The sequence below is a fragment of the Heloderma suspectum genome, chromosome 2 (assembly GCF_057233095.1).
Source record: "Heloderma suspectum isolate Gila_16-S chromosome 2, 16-S_ref, whole genome shotgun sequence".
Taxonomy (NCBI): Eukaryota; Metazoa; Chordata; class Lepidosauria; order Squamata; family Helodermatidae; genus Heloderma; species Heloderma suspectum.
Genome location: NC_139459.1, coordinates 313,381,428 through 313,400,391, shown reverse-complemented (window position 1 = coordinate 313,400,391; position 18,964 = coordinate 313,381,428). Strand labels below are relative to the sequence as shown.

Below are 18,964 nucleotides of genomic sequence, written 5' to 3'. Positions count from 1 at the left end.
TCTTTCTTATCACCTGTGTCTGCAATTGCCCATCCACACTCAGAACTATTAATTTCCATGGATGAGAACTGACTCTCCCAAAAATACATACTATTGATCATGGTTCCATTCATTTATTCTAGCCAGGGAAAGTATCTAACTGTCATTCCATTAGTGCAAAAGATGTTGCACTAGTGGAAAGTAGCTTCTGAACTATGTGCAAGAGGAGAATCCAGATAAAGCTATGTTTGTGCAAGGATGGTTGTGCAGTGCAAGTGGATGTCCAAGCAATTGTGCATTACACTTATGCCACCTGTTGTGCAACCAGTTGTGCATTCTGCTTGCACAATCCATTATGCAAAGGGTTGTGCAACTGCTTGCACAAACAGTTGTGCAAGCATAATGGGCAATCACTTGCACAATGGAAGTATTTGGCAGAGCTCCACTAGTACTATTTGAGTTTCCAGAATGACACATTTGCATATTGTCCCAAGATTCCAGAAGATCCGGATAACAAGTAGGATAGCCCATCCTCCAAGGTCTTCTGCTGGACTAGTAGGACAATGAGCATCCTGGGATAAGGCTGGACAAATCTGTCAAGTTTGATTCTGCTCATTTTCTCATGTTTTCAACATTATGTTCATTCTGTCTTGTTTCTGCATGAGTTTGTGAACTCATTATTTAAAGTCCAACCAAAAGTTCATTCATATTTTCTATGCATTTCTCCTAATAAATGTATTTTTATGTTCTTTGGTAAGCACTTTTCCTAATAAATGCACTTTTTGCAAGCAATTTCCCCAATGTGTTTTTGTTCACATGTGTCCCTATATGCTTTTTTTGTGTGCACTTTCTCCTATTATGTCCATTTTGTGTTTTTTTTTTTAATTTGCAAACTGTATCCCAAAATCTGGAAAAGTGCAACTATCACCATATAGTTATGGTTCCAGATTGTGTGCAAAATTCCAGATTGTGTGCAAGTTTGGGAAGCATGAATTTGATCAGTTGTCATTAAAATGCAAGCCAAACACATTTTTCACCCACCCTACTGTGGGTTGAAAAAAGTGGGCTGAAACCGTTCTCTCTGATTTCCTGCACAGAACCAGAGATGTTAAGGTTGAAATACATTCAGTGAGCTTCTGAGTAGGTATGCATAGGACTGCACTGTAAGACTTTCCAATCTATATTGTGTTCCAAGTCTTCAGCCTTGTCAAGTGCCAAAGCAGACAACCCAAAGTAGCTCTTAGTCAGACTGGCAGATCCATCATGACTCTTGAGACTATTCCCCAAACTGCATGTAATCGATGGCTACATCATGCAAGTACAGGAATTGGGTGTTTTCATTATCTCCCATTGATGACATATCACAACCAGTCATCCTGGACTATTAGATTTAACAAAGGATGGTCTCTTAACATCCATAAAAACATAGTTACTATATCACTATATCACATCTTTGGCTCATGGGTGGAATTTAAATGCTATGTTTGGGAGATGACAGGATATATGTATTTGATTAGAAATTATCATACAAAGGTGTTTTGGGTTTCTTTGACCTCTTGCAAAGGAAAAGGATTAGCAGCAGCCCAAACAGTTTCAAAGTCTATCTGCATCTAACACCCTTTCCTTACAACACTCCATATTTTGTAGACTCCATATTTTTTAGCATGTTAAGTAGTGTTTCATCATTAGGCCTTATATGATATGAAAGGCAGGGCAGAAGCTTGTGCCATCTTTAATACAATTCTCCTCCCCTCGACCCCAGATGCAAAGTGGTTGGCTGTGGTGTCTCCAGGATGTATTCTGCACATGTTCAGATGAACTCTTTTCTCCAAATAATAATGTGTAGAGATGGAAAATGGTTGCTTGTGACTATGAGCGATGGCACTGAAAACCAATTATATGTTTGAGTAACTTGGGCTCAAATTATTAGGGCTGTACATGGACCCCCCGATCTGACCCAGAAGCCACTTCAAGGCTTCTGAGGTGGGCCCGATTCGGCTCAGGCTGATTGGGGGGGGGGCATCTCGGCCTACAAAGCCAAAGTGGGATTCGGACATCTGAATACCACTTTAGCACCCCCAGTACGCCACCCAGCCCCCAGCTCTTTACCTGGGCCCTTGTTTGGGGGGGGGGTGCCACTAGGGGAGCTGCCACTGCCACTGCTGCTGGTTGTGCCGGGGAAGCTGCTGCCGGCACTGCCCGGGAAAACGCTGCCCGTTGCAGCCCGCCAACCACCAACAGGCATGAGGGTGGGAGTGGCCCTCCAGCTGTGCTCTCTCCCTTCCTTGGAAGGAGGGGAGGGCACCCAGTTGGAGGCCGACTCCTGCCAATGAGGGCGGGCTGCTGCCACTGCCGCTGACAGCTCCTAGGCCCTCTGGGCTCGCGCTGCCAGACATCTTGGTCCGGGGAATGGGGGGAGCCATTTTCCCCTGTTTTTGTGCCGTGGCTGTGCCTGCGAGTGTCAGATCTGTGATTTTTCTGGTTCAGTCCATGGAGGCAGATGTGCTCTGTGACTGGATGGTGGTTTTGTGGGTCTCCCCTTTAAAAATCATATGAAATCATGGGAATCCCTTTTTGATTTTATGGATCCCCGTTTTACCCAGTCCCCATAACACATGCGTTCTTCTCGTCTTCATTCTGCCAAAGGAGAGTGGGAAGGGTTAAGGCTTCCTCTGCCATGCCTGGCAGAGACTGGGGCAGTTGCTCCCCATGGCTAGGACTGGAGCAGAGAGAGAAATGCCACGGAGCTTCGCTCTCAGCTCCCGTCCCATCCTGCTGCTGTCACCACCACTGCCGCCACCATCACTGCACACAATGGCAGCTTGTCAGGGCAGTGGGGGGCTGCTCAATTATCAGGCAGCTTGTGCACCCCAATGGATCATCTTGCACACACACACACCAAGGTGTGTGATCCCACTTTGGAGACCACTGCTCTAGCCAAATAATGTTTAGACACTCTTCCCCCATCCAGTAACACCACCTCTCTCACAATGAGCAAATGGAGGCTGACTCATAGCAAAGCTCCCTCCCTCCTCCTCCTCCCTCTCCTCTCCCCTTCCCCTGCCTCTCCTGGTGGCTGGATCTCTCTCAAATTGCTACATTTGGTGCCTCCATATCCTCTTGCCTTCCCCCCTCCCTCCTTCTCCTCCTGCCCCTCCATGTGATCTTTCAGAAGTTGATACATTTTGGAGACAGTCTGTCTGGGCTGCTCAGAAGGCATAAGAAGAACTCCAAATATACGAGGTGGACAAGGCACTTCATCGAGGAGCCACTTCGCTTTGGGGTGCCTCGGTGCTGATCTGATCCGCTTCATATCATGGCGAGGCACCTCTGAATCAGCGCATTTCTCCTCATTATTCAGGCTTTGTACCAAGGTGGTGCATGGCCCTACAAATTATATCCCAGGTTGTTTGCTTGGCTTTTCACTTGTTTCTCTCATTTTGGGAAGCCCCCAGACTCCTGATCAGTGATCAGCAGTGATCTATCAAACTCTTCCAGCACCTGCTACCTGTTACCTGGAAAGTGAACCTGGGGCCTTTCTGTATGTGCTCTTTTCTACTGCTAAGCTATGGCCACTCTCCAAACAAGGTAAAATAAAGTAGTGTTCTGGCCCACTGCCTCCCTTACAGATATACTTGGGCCTTTCTCTGAATGTCTAGCTTTCACTTAACAGAAAGCAAGTCTCTTGCCCTTATGCTTATGCTTATGTATGTATGTATGAATGCACATAAGGGGAAATGTGCATACAATATTCTACCAAATCATCCCATTAGAAGTAGGCAAGGGAAAACTGCAAGAAGACTCAAGCTGAATTCTGTCACATACAGCTCTTACTGACTAAACCCTTTCTCTGTTGCCTTCTTTCCCCTTTTCTTCTTTCTTGTTTGCTTCCTCTCCCTCTTAATGTCAGCAGTGCTGAGTGAGAGCACTGGGCAGAAAATCTGTGTGAGAACTATACTATTTTTGGATTTTCTGCTCAGTTTGCAGGGAGGAATTTGTTTTAGGAATAAGATGGGTTACTGGAGAGCAGGAGGACCAGGAGGGGAGAAACATGTGCTAAGTCTCATCCCTGTTTTTAAACATTCATTGCACATGCGCCTTGTGGCAGCATGCATGTGCAAAGGAACGTGCACATCCAAACATGTGCAGAAAGCCTTTCCCTCACCAGTGAATCATGGTCAAGCCCCTATCATGGTCAAGCCCCTATCACCACACACCCCAATCTCTGGGATTATGGTTTAAGGGATGAAGAGGGCATGATATTCAGGAGGGCTTAAACCCCAGAAGCTCTTGTTACAGACAAAGTGGCACTGCATCATACAGATAAAGAACTGCTAAAGAACTGGGTGGGCCTAACATCCAGCCAGTTTTTAGCTTCCCCCATCTCTCATTAAAAAAAAAAAAACAGTTATGAATCAGTATGAGCCAAGGATAAGCCTGTTCTAAATTCTGACACTGCAAACTGCTGCTGCTGTACCATCCACCCAGCTGACCAACAGCCTCCCTGACCAAGTTGGCGGAGGTGGTCTCACTCAAGTGTGGTGTTGGAGGAACCCAGGATGGTAGCTTGGGACTTCATGGCCCCCATGACAGCCATGGGACTGTCTCAGTTTGTCATTGGCTTAACACATGAAGCAGGGCATACCCTTGATTTGGTTTTTGCTCCAAGCTGTGAGATGAGTAATCTGAAAATTGTGGGGGTCCAAGTAACCCCATTGTTATGGTCAGATCACTCCCTGGTGAGATTTGAATTCATGGTGTTCCTTCCCTCCTGCAGGGGTGGGGGACCCATTTGGATGGTCTGCCCCAGGAGACTGATAGAATCTGATGGATTTCTGAATGCTCTTGGGGATTTCCCAGTGGAGAAAGATGGAGATACAGCCAAGGCCCTAGTCTCACTGTGGAATAGTCAGATGCAGAGGGCCATTGGCCTGATTGCTCCTGAGTGCCCTCTATGGTGCTCTGGAGCTAGGGATGTTAGAGAATTCTGCCACGGACTCCAGTGAGGCCAGATTCTTTAGAATTCTATTCTTTAGAATTCTATTCTTTAGAATCCAGCCCCCCAGAGTCCATGGCGGAACGGAGCAATCCCCCCTGCCACCCCGCGAAACTTCCCCGGGATGGAGCCTACCTATCATAGGCCATCCTCTGCCCTCGTCTGCAGCCACAAATGGCGGCCCCAGTCTGTGGCCACCATTTCCCTTGCTACTTTAGCCATGATAGGCTATGTAAGTATTTACGTAGCCTACCACGGCAAAGAGCAAGGATGCAAATAGCATCCGCTGCGCCATTTGCGTCCCTGCTGTTTTTGTGATAGGCTACGTAAATATATACGTAGCCTATCACGACTAACTCAGGGACGCAAATGGCATAGCAGCCCCCATAGCCTATCATGTAGCCTATCACATAGCCTATCATGGCTAACGCAGGGACGCAAATGGCGGCTGCTATGGTAGCCGCCATTTGTGGCCGCAGCCCAGCAGCGAATGGAGGACCGGCTGCAGGTGGCCCCGGCCGGCAGCTCTGCGGACTCACCATGGAGTGGAGCTGGCCGGGGAGGATTCTGGGGGGAGGGACAGATCGCCTCCCCCCCACCGCGGAAGCCCCACAATGGAACAAGGTATGGGATTTGTACATCCCTATCTGGATCCCATTCTGCTCCCTGGTATACTGGGGAGCTACAGGCAATGAAACAGGCTACGTGTCAGCTACAGCACAAATGGTGCAAGTCTCGAAGCGAAGATGACCGAATATGCTCTAGACCACATAGTCATGACTATTGTGTGGCGGTGCAGGCAGAAAAGAAGCTTACTTTGCTGCCTCTGTTGCATCCTCAAATAGCTGTCCAGCAGAGCTCTTCCAGGTGGTCTGGGGGCTGTTAACACTCTCCCCAGCGAATGGGGCCCTGGTACCCTCAAGGACACACTGTGACCTTTTTGCATTGCACTTCGAGGACAAAATCGCTCGTCTCCGCAGCGAACGTGATGCTGTTGTAAGCACAGCTCCAGTTGAGGTGTCTGACACCTCCATCTGCCTGATTTTGTGGGATCAGTTTCAGTTGTTGCGGCCTCATGACATGGACAAGGTACTTGCAGCAATGCGACCAACCACATGCGTTCTTGATCCTGCCCCTCCTGAGTAATAAATGCTAGCCGAGCGGGTATGACTGGGTGGGTCCAGGGTGTGGTGAATGCTTCCCTACGGAAAGGGGTGGTCCTTGCTGTCCTTATGGAGGCAGTAGTGTGACCGCTGGTTACACTCCCTCTGAAAGATCTAGTCCATAGTCTGGGTTAGTCCTAGATCCATCACTGTTGCTGGAAACCCAAGTGGCCGTGACAGCTCGGAGTGCCTTTCATCAGCTTCGGCTGGTTCACCAACTCTGGCCTCTCCTGGACAGGGATAGCTTGGCCACAGTGGTACAGATGCCGGTAAGCTCAAGACTTGATTACTGCAATGCACTCTATGTGGGGCTGCCCTTAAAGCTGCTCCAGAAGCTGCAGCTAGTGCAGAACACAGCAGCTCAGCTCTTGTCAGGAGCTGCTCCTTTTCAGCATCTAACTCCTTTGCTGAGGGAACTGGACTGGCTGCCTGTTTGCTACTGGGCCAGGTTTAAGGTACTGGTACTAGTGTACAAAGCCCTAGACAACTTGGGACCAGGATACCTGAGAGAGCGCCTTCTCCCTTACCAACCTGCCTGGTCATCATCGGAGGGCATGTTCCTGGTGGTTCCACATGGACCTATGGCCCAACTGGAGTTCACCAGGAGAAAAGCCTTCAGTGTGGTGGACCCCTTTCTATGGAACTCTCTGCCTCTGGAAGTCAGGCAGGCACCAACACTCTGCTGTTTCCAGCACCTCTGGAAAACAGCACTGTTCCAGGAGGCATTCCTTAATTGACCAGTCACAGTTTCTATTGGTATTCTGTTTTTAAAAACAGAATAATTTTAATCTGGTGTTTTAATATTTTTATCCTTTTACTGTTTTATCTCTTGTGTTCACCACTCTGAAATCTGTTCTAGATATGGAGAGGTATTAAAATATTGTAAATAAATAAACGAGCAAACCGCTGAAGAGAGTGCATCTAAACATGTGCAGTGTGTCTTTATCTGACCACAATTTAGCAGTAGAGCACATGGCTTGCATGCAGGAAGTTCCAGGCTTTTAAACTGGTGCTTCCAGTTTAAAAGAATAAGGTAGCAGGTGATGGAAAAGGACTCCCAGCCCAGTGCCTGACACTAGGGGAGGTTTGTTGTCCCAGTGCCAGGGAAGACCTTGGAGATCTGCTGGAAGTCAGAGTAGAGCAGAGAATCCTGAGTTAGATGGACATCTAAGGCAGCATCCTACCAATACATGTTAACCACACATGCCTATCAGCCTTCATGATACAGAATGAGGGTGTGACTTGAGGGCAGGTGGAGCTCTAACATATCTCAGCAATTAAAAGTGTAATCCTATGCATGTTTAGACAGAAAAAGGTCCTACAATTCCCAGCATTCCCCAGCCTTAAACCTTAAACAGTTGTTAATTAGTTACTATTCTTGGTGGACATACCAAGCTTTCCCAGTACTGTTCTGAATTCAACCCCCCCCCCCCCCCGGCCCTTCAGGCTTAGGCTCTCTCAACAGGGGTAAGCAGTTTGTTTCAGTCATGAGCACATTCGGCAATTTGAGAAAATCTCATGGGCACCACTACAAAATGGATGCCATGCGAGGTGTTGAAAAGGACAAGTAACCTACCTAAAAGCCTGAATAAAAGACAGAGGTGGGGATTGAGCTTCAACACACTAAATGACTCCTTTGGACCTAAATTTTTCAGCACCGACAGAAACCTATTTCACAGTGATCCCAGATGCTGGTAAGAAAATATGTTAACTTCTTTTCTTTTCAAGTGACAGGGGTTGGGCACCTTCGGGGGAACCAAGAAAGGTGGCAGGGGGTTGATTGGTGCCTGAGGGCACCAAATTGCTTTCCAACATCAGTTGAGAGAAAATATAGGGGCTCGAGTTAAATCAACAAAGGATTCGTTGTAGAATTGCAGACAAATTGCTTCTCTCTTAATAACTGATGGCATGCCATGGTGCAGATTTTTTAGAATATTCACTTCATAATAAAGCCAGGTTTTTATATTTGATGTCTCTTAACTTTGTACACTTGTTCATCTCATATGATGCACCCTTATGCACAATATATGTGTGTGTTTATGTGTGAATTTAAAAAATGAAGGTTCAGTAGCAAAATATGAGATCTAGTTCTTAAGGAAGCCACATGTTTTGCAGAATGAATGAGGTTTGCTGAAACATCACATCTGGCCCTACCATCTTACCCTTAAAAAACCCTCTTTAATTGAAACAACAGCAACAACAGTCCTGAGGTCTTCTCAGATGAAGATACTTTCAAGGGGGAATTCAGACATGATGCATTTCCACTTCTACATCATTGTCCAGTTACCTCCTGCCACAATGCTGGATGGAACATTACTACTGCCATTAATGAGGGTGCGGTTTTATATTGGCGGAGTGCAACGTTTGTTTTCGTCAGACGTTGCTCACTGGGATCAAAATAACCTCTCTGTTATCAGCAGAGATAAATCAAGAAGTGTACCCTAGAATCTCGGGTAGCTCCACTCCGCCACTCAACACTTAAAATCTCATTTGAATTCATCAAAGAAGTCGAAATAAACATATCGGACATAATTAAAAGGTTTCCCGTTAATATGCAAAGACATCACTCCCCTCCTGTAGTCTTAGCTTTACATTTCAGACTACAGACTGGTTGGCCGCAATCCAGGCCGAAGAGCTTACAATTTGGGGTCGAGCGGGGTGGGGTGGGGGTGTTACAGTACCCAGGACTCGGGGGCCAGGATCCATTCAGCAGGGGATAACAGGTGGGTCTCGAGGCTTGACTTCCCGGAGCAGAGAATACGCTGATGGGAAATCGCGAAAGACCAGGGAGGGAGGCGCTGCTGCGTGCGCGTCCGTCTCCGGCTAAGCCGCCGTCCATCCGCGCCAATGGTCGCGATCCATTCCGACGTTGCCCCCCCCCCCCCGCCGCCGCCGCCTCCCGAGCGCGCTCCTCGCCTCGCTTCGGCTCGCCTGGCGGCGGGGCGGCGGTTGCCTCGGCCCGCATCTCTGCGTAATGACGCGCAGGGCGAGCAGCCAGGCAGGCGAGGCTGGGGGAGGCGGAGAAGGAGGTGGGCAGGGAGCGCGCGCGGGAGGCGGAGAGGAGCCGACCGAGCCCTTAAAGCGGCAGCGCGGCCGCCCCTTCGCCCAGTGCTGAGCCGCGCCGACCGCGCCGGACCTGCCCTCGCGCCCGCCCGCCCGCCCCTCGGGGAGTCCTCGCGGCAGGGACGCCGCGGACCGCCTGGCGGGCGCTCGCTCCGGCGCTGCCCACGATGGTCGCCCGGCCGGCGCTGCCGCTGCCTCGGCTGAAGTTGCCCGCCGGCTGCCTGCTGGCGCTGGCGCTGTGGGCGGCGCGGGGCCAGGAGACGTACGCGCCGCACTCCATCCGCCTGGAGGGGGACATCACCCTGGGGGGGCTCTTCCCCGTGCACGCCCGGGGGGCCGGCGGCGCGCCCTGCGGGGACATCCAGCAGGAGGACGGCATCCACCGGCTGGAGGCCATGCTCTTCGCCCTGGACCAGATCAACGGCGACGCCGAGCTCCTGCCCAACGTCACCCTGGGCGCGCGCATCCTGGACACCTGCTCGCGGGACACCTACGCGCTCGAGCAGTCGCTCACCTTCGTGCAGGCGCTCATCCAGAAGGACACCTCCGACGTGCGCTGCACCAGCGGCGAGCCGCCCGTCTTCGTCAAGCCCGAGAAGGTGCTGGGGGTCGTCGGCGCCTCGGGCAGCTCCGTCTCCATCATGGTGGCCAACATCCTCAGGCTCTTCCAGGTAGGGACGCGCTTCGCCGGCGGCGGCGGCAGCAGCAGGTTGTCGGCGGAACGGCGCCCGCCAGACGGGGCCTGCCAGTTGCCTGGCAGGCAGGCGCTGGCAGTCCTAGAGAGGGAAGCACATGCGTGGCGGCAGAGCAGGGGGGAGACGCACGCGGGCGCGCCCTGGGCCGGAAGAGCCCCCGAGGCGAGCGCGGGCTGCGCGTGGTCCAGGTAACGCGGCAGGAGTCGTCCGTGTAGAGCGGGACTGAGAGATGCTCTGTGTTCCCCTCGCGACTCGAAGGATCGCTTTTCTCCTCTCCTGAGGGGAAGACACAGGCCCGGGCTGCGATCTCCCTTCACTCCCTGCCCACCGACCCACCCCCCAACTCCAGCTTGCACGCTCGTTTTCAAGTAGTTTGGCGCATCCTCTCCATCTCTTCCCCAACACCCGCTGTTTCCCAGTTTTCCTTCCACTTCACGCTCCCTCCCTACACACACACACACACACACACACACAGGATTTCTCACTGCCCCTGCCCCAGCCTGGCACTTTCTGGATTTATAATCCCATTTTCGAAAAGCACTCTGTGCATCAAGACAAACCAGTGGGTAGTGGGAGAGGAGAGCGAGCAGGCGACGATTTCAATGGGTTTGCATTGGAGCGAGATATGGTTCTCCCAACGCAGGCACTGCGGGCACTGCCGGGCTGTGGCTTCCACCGTGGAGCGTGCGAGGTGTTGGAGGGCGCGCTGATTCCCGACCGCATTTCCAGGAAACAGCCGGCCCTCTCTTATCAGCTTTTGATTAGTTGCTTTGGAGCTGGAGTGCGTCAACCCGAGCGGGAAAGGAGCGGGGGGACCGTGCGGCGGGGACTCAAATCTGTGAACAACTCGGTCGCCCTTGTTGTTTCCAGCGTTTTCTCTTCGCGTTTAAACCTTCATGCCTGTAAATGGGGCCGGGGGGTTCGCATTTCAGGAGATAATGTGTTGCCTTGGGTGCGTTTGGGTCCCTTTCCCTCTGGAAAAAAGCACTGCCTATCCATCCAGGTGTGTAGCGCAGAAACCAGAGTTGATTAGAACTGAATCATTTAGATGGATGGATGGATGGATAGACAGAGACAGGTAGATAGATTAGATTGTTTCTTTTGGGGAGGGAAACTGTATTAGCACCAATATATCTTTTTAATGGAAACCCAACCTCGTAACTAAGCAATTCCCAGCCATCAGCCTGGGCACCTTGTCAGTTTCTCGGTGTCAGCCCGGTCAGTTTCAGAATCAGGCAGCGTGCGCAGGAATGCGAGGTCAGGGAGATATTCCGGCCCTTCTACCGGTACTGCTGGAGCCTTTAACGCCTCCTCCGAGTGGTGAGAGATGGGCGGAGAAAGCCGGTTTAACAGCTTGGTACGGGAGCTCGTGTGTGCGCTCGTGAGTGTGTGTGTGTGTGTGCGCGAGAGAGAGAGAGAGAGAGAGAGAGTTGCTGAAGCTTTGCTGCCACGTGTGTTTGTGTTTTATTTCGCTTTCCTCCGTCTGCGATTCGCCCTTCCCCAAATCACATTTCCCCTGCGGGGGATATAAAGTGTGGCTGCGGTGCTTCCCAATCCTGTAGTTGGCGTCGAAGGAGTCCTAAAAGCACGTTTTCCTTTGAGAGCATGTTGTGCTTCAGTATCTGGAGAGAAAGGCGCCCTCGCTCACAACAAGAACCTAGTGGAGGCTCCGATTTCGGTGGGGCTGTACATCCATTCTGGGTTTCAGTCAGAACTAGCCAGAACTCTAACGGGGCTATCCGAGGTGCTGAACCCTATAGGCTTAGCGCCTTGGATAACTCATTTAGACTTATGTCCGTGTCTGATTGAAACCCAGAATGGAATCACGGCCCCACCGAAATCGGAGCCACCAGCCTCCACTGTAAAAACCTCTTCCCCGTGGGAAAAAAAAACTTCAACGGGAAATGGGTACCATCCTGACTCCCTAGAAATCAATGGCCTTTACATCCAAGAGAGAGGAAAAGAGCGGCGATTGAACTGACCCAAAGCAAAGGCTTTTAAGTTTCTACAGTGCAGAAGGAGAAGTTTTCCACAGTGGAAGCTCTCTCTGGGTGTGCGAGAGCGAGAGCGGGAGCGAGAGAGGGAGAGGGAGGTATCTTCAGATTCCAAGGGGGTAGGGCATCGGAAGCACTCAAACACCCTCACATTTGAGTCAGTCATGAGAGTGGAAAGAAGCGGGCACGGAGAGAAGAGCTCGCCGGCGCTGTGGGAGGGGGCAGCCCCGGCAAAACACTGTAATTTGCCGTCTAATTTGCAAATTGCGGCTCTCCGAGCGAGGGGGCTGGAGGAGGAGCCGGTGCGCGGAAAGCAGAGAGCGGGAGAGACGGGAACCGGGGCGGGAGACTTCGGGGCCGCTGCCCGGGGCGCGGAGGAGGGGGGCCGGGCCGGGCACGGCGAGGGCGGGCGGGGAGACGCCTCCCCGTGTCGCCTGCGCTGCCCAGCTGGGCTCTGCCCTCGCCCTGCTCGCCAGGACTTCACGCGCCTGGCTCGCAAGCGGGGGCCCTCGGGGCGCTAGCCCCCCTCGCCTCCCTTCCCGAGGCGGGTCCGGACTGCGAGCGCCAGGCTCTCCCGGGGGGGGGGGGGGCAGAAGGTGGCGCACCAGTCCCGCATCCTCGCTCCAGGGTTCCTCGGCCCCGGGGGAAGGAGAGGCGGCCTCTGCCTCGGGCGGCCTCTGGAGGGGCCTCCCCTCGCCTCGCCTCTTTCTCCCCTCCGCCCCCAAAGCCAAGAGGAGGGTCGAGGGAGACGGCAGGGCGAGCTGGCCTCCGCGGGGCTTCTGGCGTCCCTCCGGAAAGCGCCGGCTGGCGCGTGAAGCGTGGGGCTTCGCAGCTGCAAAGTGCGAGGTGCCTGGGGAGCGCAAGGGCGGCGGCTGTGCTTCTGCTGCTGACCAGGGATCACAGAAGGGGTGGCGGAGTTGGGGGGACAAAACCAGCCGCCGCAGCAGCAGTTCCACTCATTTGCAGGAGGCTGGGATCTCGATCTCTCTCTCTCGCTCTCTCCCCCGCCCCCTATTTTCAGTCCACTCTCTTTTTCCATCTGATCCTTCTACAGAAAGTGGATTTTCTGAATTATATTCCTTCCTAGTCTGCCATCCAGAAGATCTTGTCCAAAGCAGATATTAGGGAGGAAGGGATCCAGAAGTGGAGATGTTTTTATTAAGCAAAACCGAGGATCTTCTATTTGCCCCTCAACAGGCCTGCAAAGATTCTTCTCCAACTTTAAAAAAATACCTCTGATAAGAGAAGAAAGATCTATAGTGCTTTCCAATAATGAGTCAGAAGTGCAATTTCCTGATGTGCGATTCGAGTTAGGAAGTTTTCCTTAATGCTTTGCCGACATCCGCTATCCCCAGAGTTTATATCCAGTGCCCCAATTCACATCCTCAGTAGACCAGGTGGTTTACTACCTTCTTCATTCTGGCATCAAAACCTTCCTGCTCTGCCTCTCTTGTCAGGCAGGCCCACAGTTGACACTATTGCAAGCCTTATAGCAGGATGCCAATTTCCAGCCAGTTGCCAACATTAAAGAGCATCACTGCATGCAAGGATTTCTGGCTGCCTGTGGCTGCCTCTCCATGTTCCTCTCAAGCTCACTTTCCTGAAAGATGCAGCAGAGTTTAGACTTCCTCCTTAAGAGAACTGGGAAGAAATCTCCTCCAATTATGCATTTCTAATGATGCGTTGTTGTTCCCTCAAATCCAAAGAGAACAAACATTCCCAGTGCAAATTCACTCAAATCTAATGGAAAGGTAGTTTGTTCATCCTGGATTCACACACACACACAAATGCCTAGAGCCCCCACAAAGACAAACGGTCCCACAGTGTCAGGGATTTTAACTCACACAAATGGGATTATGAGTTTAAATGACGGGGGGGGGGGAGCAGAGACTGATCGTGCGTTTTTTATTCTAGATTTCATTTTTGAATGATGATAGTGATTCATGTGCCAAATCTCCTGTGCTATTTCAGTTTGGGTTGGAGTTGGAGGACACTATTCAATAGGTGAGGGAGTCCTACTAGTTCAACAGCATTTGCTTTAGACTCTTTCACAAGCTCAAAGCAATCACAAGCTACTTGTACAGAGAAAGCTAATTCCCACAGCAGTCCCTTCTGCAGTCTTCTCTTCCATCCATGTAATAATGAAACGATTTCTGCTATGGCTCCAGCATTCTTGATCGTACATATTGTGACATATTTAATAAACCCTCTTCAGTCCAATAAAGAAACACACACACATGCTGAATGGGCTCTGTTCTATTTGAATCCCAGACGATCATCACCTCATGTTATCACTCTGCCACCCCCCACCCCGAAACTGCTGCCTGGTTTGTGTGGACCGACGATGAATATTTTACAGAGCAGGTGTGCTTGCATGACTTCCATTTGAGGCTGATGTTCTGTCATTACTCTTCCCACCCTCTGTTCTTGAGTCTCAGTCAGCACTCCCCATCCACACCACATCTCCGTCATTGTCTTTACATGACATGCAAGTTGACAGGAGGCAAGAGAAGAAATGTAGCACCATCATTACAGTCGTGAGTGTTCTGTTGGATCTGGGACATGTTGAGGTGGGAGAAAAGATGGTAAAGGTTCTTAATGCCATTTTTAACTGGAGCTCAATATCATTTCTTTTATTAAATTTCTAATTTGACCAATAGCCGAAGTTCTCTGAGAAGTTTACAAAGACTAAAAATTGATAAAAAACGATTTCATATAAATAGGCAGCATGTATGCAGTATGCACACACACACACATCTAAGCAATTTTGAACAATCAACAATAAGAAAATCCAGGACATGATTAAAACCTTATCATGTTGTGCCAAATGCCTGAGAGCAGAGGAAGGTCTTAACTTGGTCCCAAAAAGATAACCATGTTGGTGCCAAAAAGATATTAATGTTGGTGCCAGATGGGCTTCACTGGGGAGAACATTCCATAATTGGGGAGGCTACCACTGAGAAGGCCCTTTCCCTTGTTGCCTCCTATGTCACCATTAGGGATGGCGTGGCACCCAGCTGGGTCCTGGAGTCCAATGGATTCCCCCCACTCTTGCCTGTGGGCCATGCCCGCTGAGCCACTTCCCCCACTTGGGGAAGCCATTTACAGGCTATTTATGCCTGTAATGTTGCACAGACGGAGCCTTTACAGCTACCATGTGTGCAATATTAAATCTATGGAAGTTCCCAAGTCACTTTTTTTTTCTTCACAAAATGGCGACTGTGGGAATGACGGGCACTCGTGGACAGCTCAGGGTAGGTGTGGACGGCTCAGGAAGCTTGGCGGGAGGCTCGCAAGAGGGTCCAGGGGTGTGTGAGCAGAGGAAGTGGCTCAGCAGACACCTGGAAGACCTGGACTGGGGGGCATCCATCCCTAGTCTCCATAGGTTTCATTACACTTTGGAATTTTTACTTGAAATGTTGACGGGAGGTGATGGGGAGAGCAATCCTATAGGCCTTAGACAGTGTTTGGGGGGCCATAGGATAATTTAGATTCCCAGATCCAAGATCAGAGACAGTGCTCTGACATCAGAGCAGGTAATCTATGCTCGCCATCCCCTCTCCATTACAGCCAGCACAGAGAGAACCACGCTGACTGCCTTTCCAAGGTCAGAAAAGTGACTTCAGAAGAGGGGTAGAGGGGGTGTTCTGGTGGGTGGGGAGGGAAGGGGCCTGGAGAGGCCAGGATACAAGATATCCAGCCTCCTTCCTTCCCCCTCCAATGCACCCCAGCTGGACGGCAGCAGGCAGTGGGGGAAGCCTGTATAGCTAAAATGCAGAACAGGAGGAACAGCAGAGGTGATGATTGCCTCCACCACTGTTCCCACTCTGCACTGGATGCTCATAAGTCTCTAAGCCTGGAAGCTTACGAGTATCAGGGGCAGAAGTCATAGGATTGTGCCCTAAGTGTATGAAGCCAGTTTATTAACTGACTAGGTGTCCTTAGAAAAGCTGTTCTCTCTCCATCTGCAGTATGGGTATAGTAACACTGACCTAACTTGCACGGCTTTGGAGTGATGCTGATGATGATCAAAGAAGGAGACTGCTAGAAAAATTCTTTTCCAGATGATTTCCCCTTGCAATAGGCATAGCTAGGCTATACTTCAGAATCAAGCAGCTTATCTCTTTCCCTCTATCCCTCCTCCCTCTCCCTGCCTTGCCCAGATCTGTTCAGGTCCCAATCCTCCAAAATATTTCTTCCTACCTATTTCCCAAAAGACTGATTTAGGGAAAACCATGCACACTGGATTAAGCTACATATGCGTAGGTAATCCGCTATCACACTACTGTGTGTCATACATGTGATGTATTTGATGTATCGGTATAGGCAAGAGGGGGCCTGTATCACACTCCAGATGATGTAGGGGAATTGATGCTGCAGAATGTATTGCCACTTTGGATGAAAGGCTATTATTTACATGGAGGTTTAGAATACCCTTCTGATGTAAGTGTAGAGACAATGGCTTGAAGGGCTGGGATTAATTAAAATGACTTTCTCATTAGGAATGTTTGTTGTGATGTAACAGAAGGAAGCGTATTTGTGTTTTCACATTCTACCTATCTGTAGTTAAAGTTGCATCTTTGGGGAGAAATGTCTGTGAGGCCCATGACATATATTTTCCTTTAGGAAAAAAAAAAATTTAAAAAAGAAGAAAAAACCCTTTCATTTACCCCCCTCCCCACAAAAAATCCTCCATCTGGATACTGTCAGAGTTAGAGAAGTAAAAGAGCCTGAAGTGATCAGGAGCATTTAAGAATGTTTTGGAGATATGCACAATATGTACATGATTCCCTATTGATGCTGTGTGCATAATTTTCTATATGGTGGACATGACTATGGCAGTGGTTGAGTGAGTTGCATCTCATGAAGTAGTGCCACATAGCCTTGGTTCACACATAATGCTAGCCCATGGTTTATTTAATATATGGTTAACCCATGCTTTGTTGCCCTAGCCAGGCTTTGTCTGGCAGGTAGTTGAACAAACTGTGGCTTGTTTTCTCAATCAAGGTTGTTTGTTTCCCTCCTCCTTCACTAACTCCCTCCTTGTGTCCCAAATGCCTTTATGGCACTGTAGTACTGGCATGTAAAGTGACTTGGCTTTTCTTTTTTTTACCACTCTTGCCTTCCAGCTCTGTAGCCTGACAAGACAACCAATGTACAACCCATGGTTCTGGATTCACATGCAATGACAACCCATGGTTTAAACATCCCAGAGTTCACAACTCAACAACAAACCATGGGTTCTCTTTCTGGGTTTTTTTGTGGTTAACAAACCATGCTTTGTTAGTGTGGCTGGGTTCACACAACACAACACAACAATCCAGAATTCAACAACCCATGGGTTAAATAAACCATGGGTTAGCATTATGTGTGAACTACATCATAGTGCCTGTGTACAAGAGTTAGTTCGCACAAGCTGGCAACATTTCTCAGTTTTTAAATCTCAAGGCACACTCAACTAGCTTGCAGAATTTGATTTAGGATGCTAAATCAGGCAATGTGGGTGAATCTGAGTCCAGGATTCCTCAACAGCTGAAGATGGAGACATGAAGGAATTAAGAGTTTACCCTTCATGCACCATCAGTCCCAATGGTTTAGAAGGGTAATGGAAACCAACCACTAGCCTAAACCTGCCAACAGGAATAGATCAGCTTAGAAGGATGCAAATATACATATGGCTTTTTTAAAAAATACTCAATTTATTTTTATTTTTATGCAGTAGTGGTATTCTCCTTGATTTGTATGCAGAAATGCAACCAGCCTGCCTTCCAGCCACACATTTTCTGGTACTGATGAAAAAAAACTGAATAATACAGAATAAAATATATGTGTAGATGATCAATGGAATAATCTTTTTTAAACAACAACAACAACAACCACCTATTATTATGCTGTACAGCAAAATATGGAGGAGGAGGCAGGATCTGTCCACCTAAACTGTGTAGATTGCAGTTATCTACTGTGATTCAAGATCCACTGAAAACTGAAATTGATCTCTCTCTACCTGCTTTTTCATCGTTGTTGTTGTTGTTGTCGTCGCCCACACTACAGTGTGACAAAGAGATGGAACTCAGTTCTTATGCATATATCTATGAGAGGTGCATCATTGGCAGTAGGATGGATTGCTGCCTCATGCAGCCATTGGTCCAGATCACATGTAGTGGGAACCCTTTAAGCAAATCTCAGTTCCCTATTAACATCAAAACTCAGGGAAATGTGGTCTGTGTAAATTCTAGTTAGTGAGAGCAAACCAGGATCCTGAACCATGGTTTAGGGATCCTGGTTTGTTCTCACTATCTAGAGTTTAACCACAGTTGCCGAAGTTCAGACATAACAGGAAACTGTGGCTAGTTTAAAAAGCAGAAGTGGATGTTTCTGTTCTCCTCTTGTGGCAGTGCAAGAAGAGGGAAGGGGGTGGGGAGAGAATGCAGGCCCAAGGCTCACCACATCTCATTGTAGTAGCAGGAAACCATATTCTCTCATTACATCTGAACTGGATCATTATTAGATGGGCTTTTTGGAAGAACAATGTCTGGATAGTTGTGTGTGTGTCTATTTACATACATACATACATACATACATATATATGAGAATGAGGGATATGGGAATTATATAAACTTGTGACTCACCATCTGCAAAGATGAATGTTCTGTCAAGCCTACAGGACAACTGAGGATGAGCAGAGTTTGAGGGATGGTGAGTGTGGCATAAAGCCTGCCTATCAGCCACCCTTGGGGCTGGCTGGCTCACACACATGCATAATTATCTCTTCATAAATGCAGTATCAAACTGTGTATTGCAGATGTAAATGAGCCAGTGGAGATCAAACACCACAGTTAAAAACAGTTCATTTTATTTCACGCACAATACTTTTCAGCGGAGTCAGTCCCATGTTCTGCTGCAAGTCATTAAGTGCTGAATCATCGACTGATGCACATGAATGCACGAACTGGCCTTCAGGCTCCTACCTGGAAATTCTGGAACTGAAAGTAGCCTTAGGGATGCTAAGGAAGAGCTGATCACGAGGATTCCATCAAGAGGGAACCCTTCTAAAAAAGGCCTCTTGGGCTGAGC

The 18,964-nt window shown here is 49.4% G+C and overlaps 1 protein-coding gene across 1 annotated transcript in view; it reads left to right on the top strand.

The window, feature by feature from the left end:
• Positions 1–9,368: 9,368 nt before the first annotated feature.
• GRM7 (glutamate metabotropic receptor 7) overlaps positions 9,369–18,964 on the top strand; it is a 714,388-nt gene continuing 704,792 nt past the window's right edge. Inside the window, exon 1 of the mRNA XM_084829832.1 lies at positions 9,369–9,872. Coding sequence (XP_084685958.1) covers positions 9,369–9,872 — 504 coding nt within the window. The remainder of the gene's footprint in view (positions 9,873–18,964) is intronic.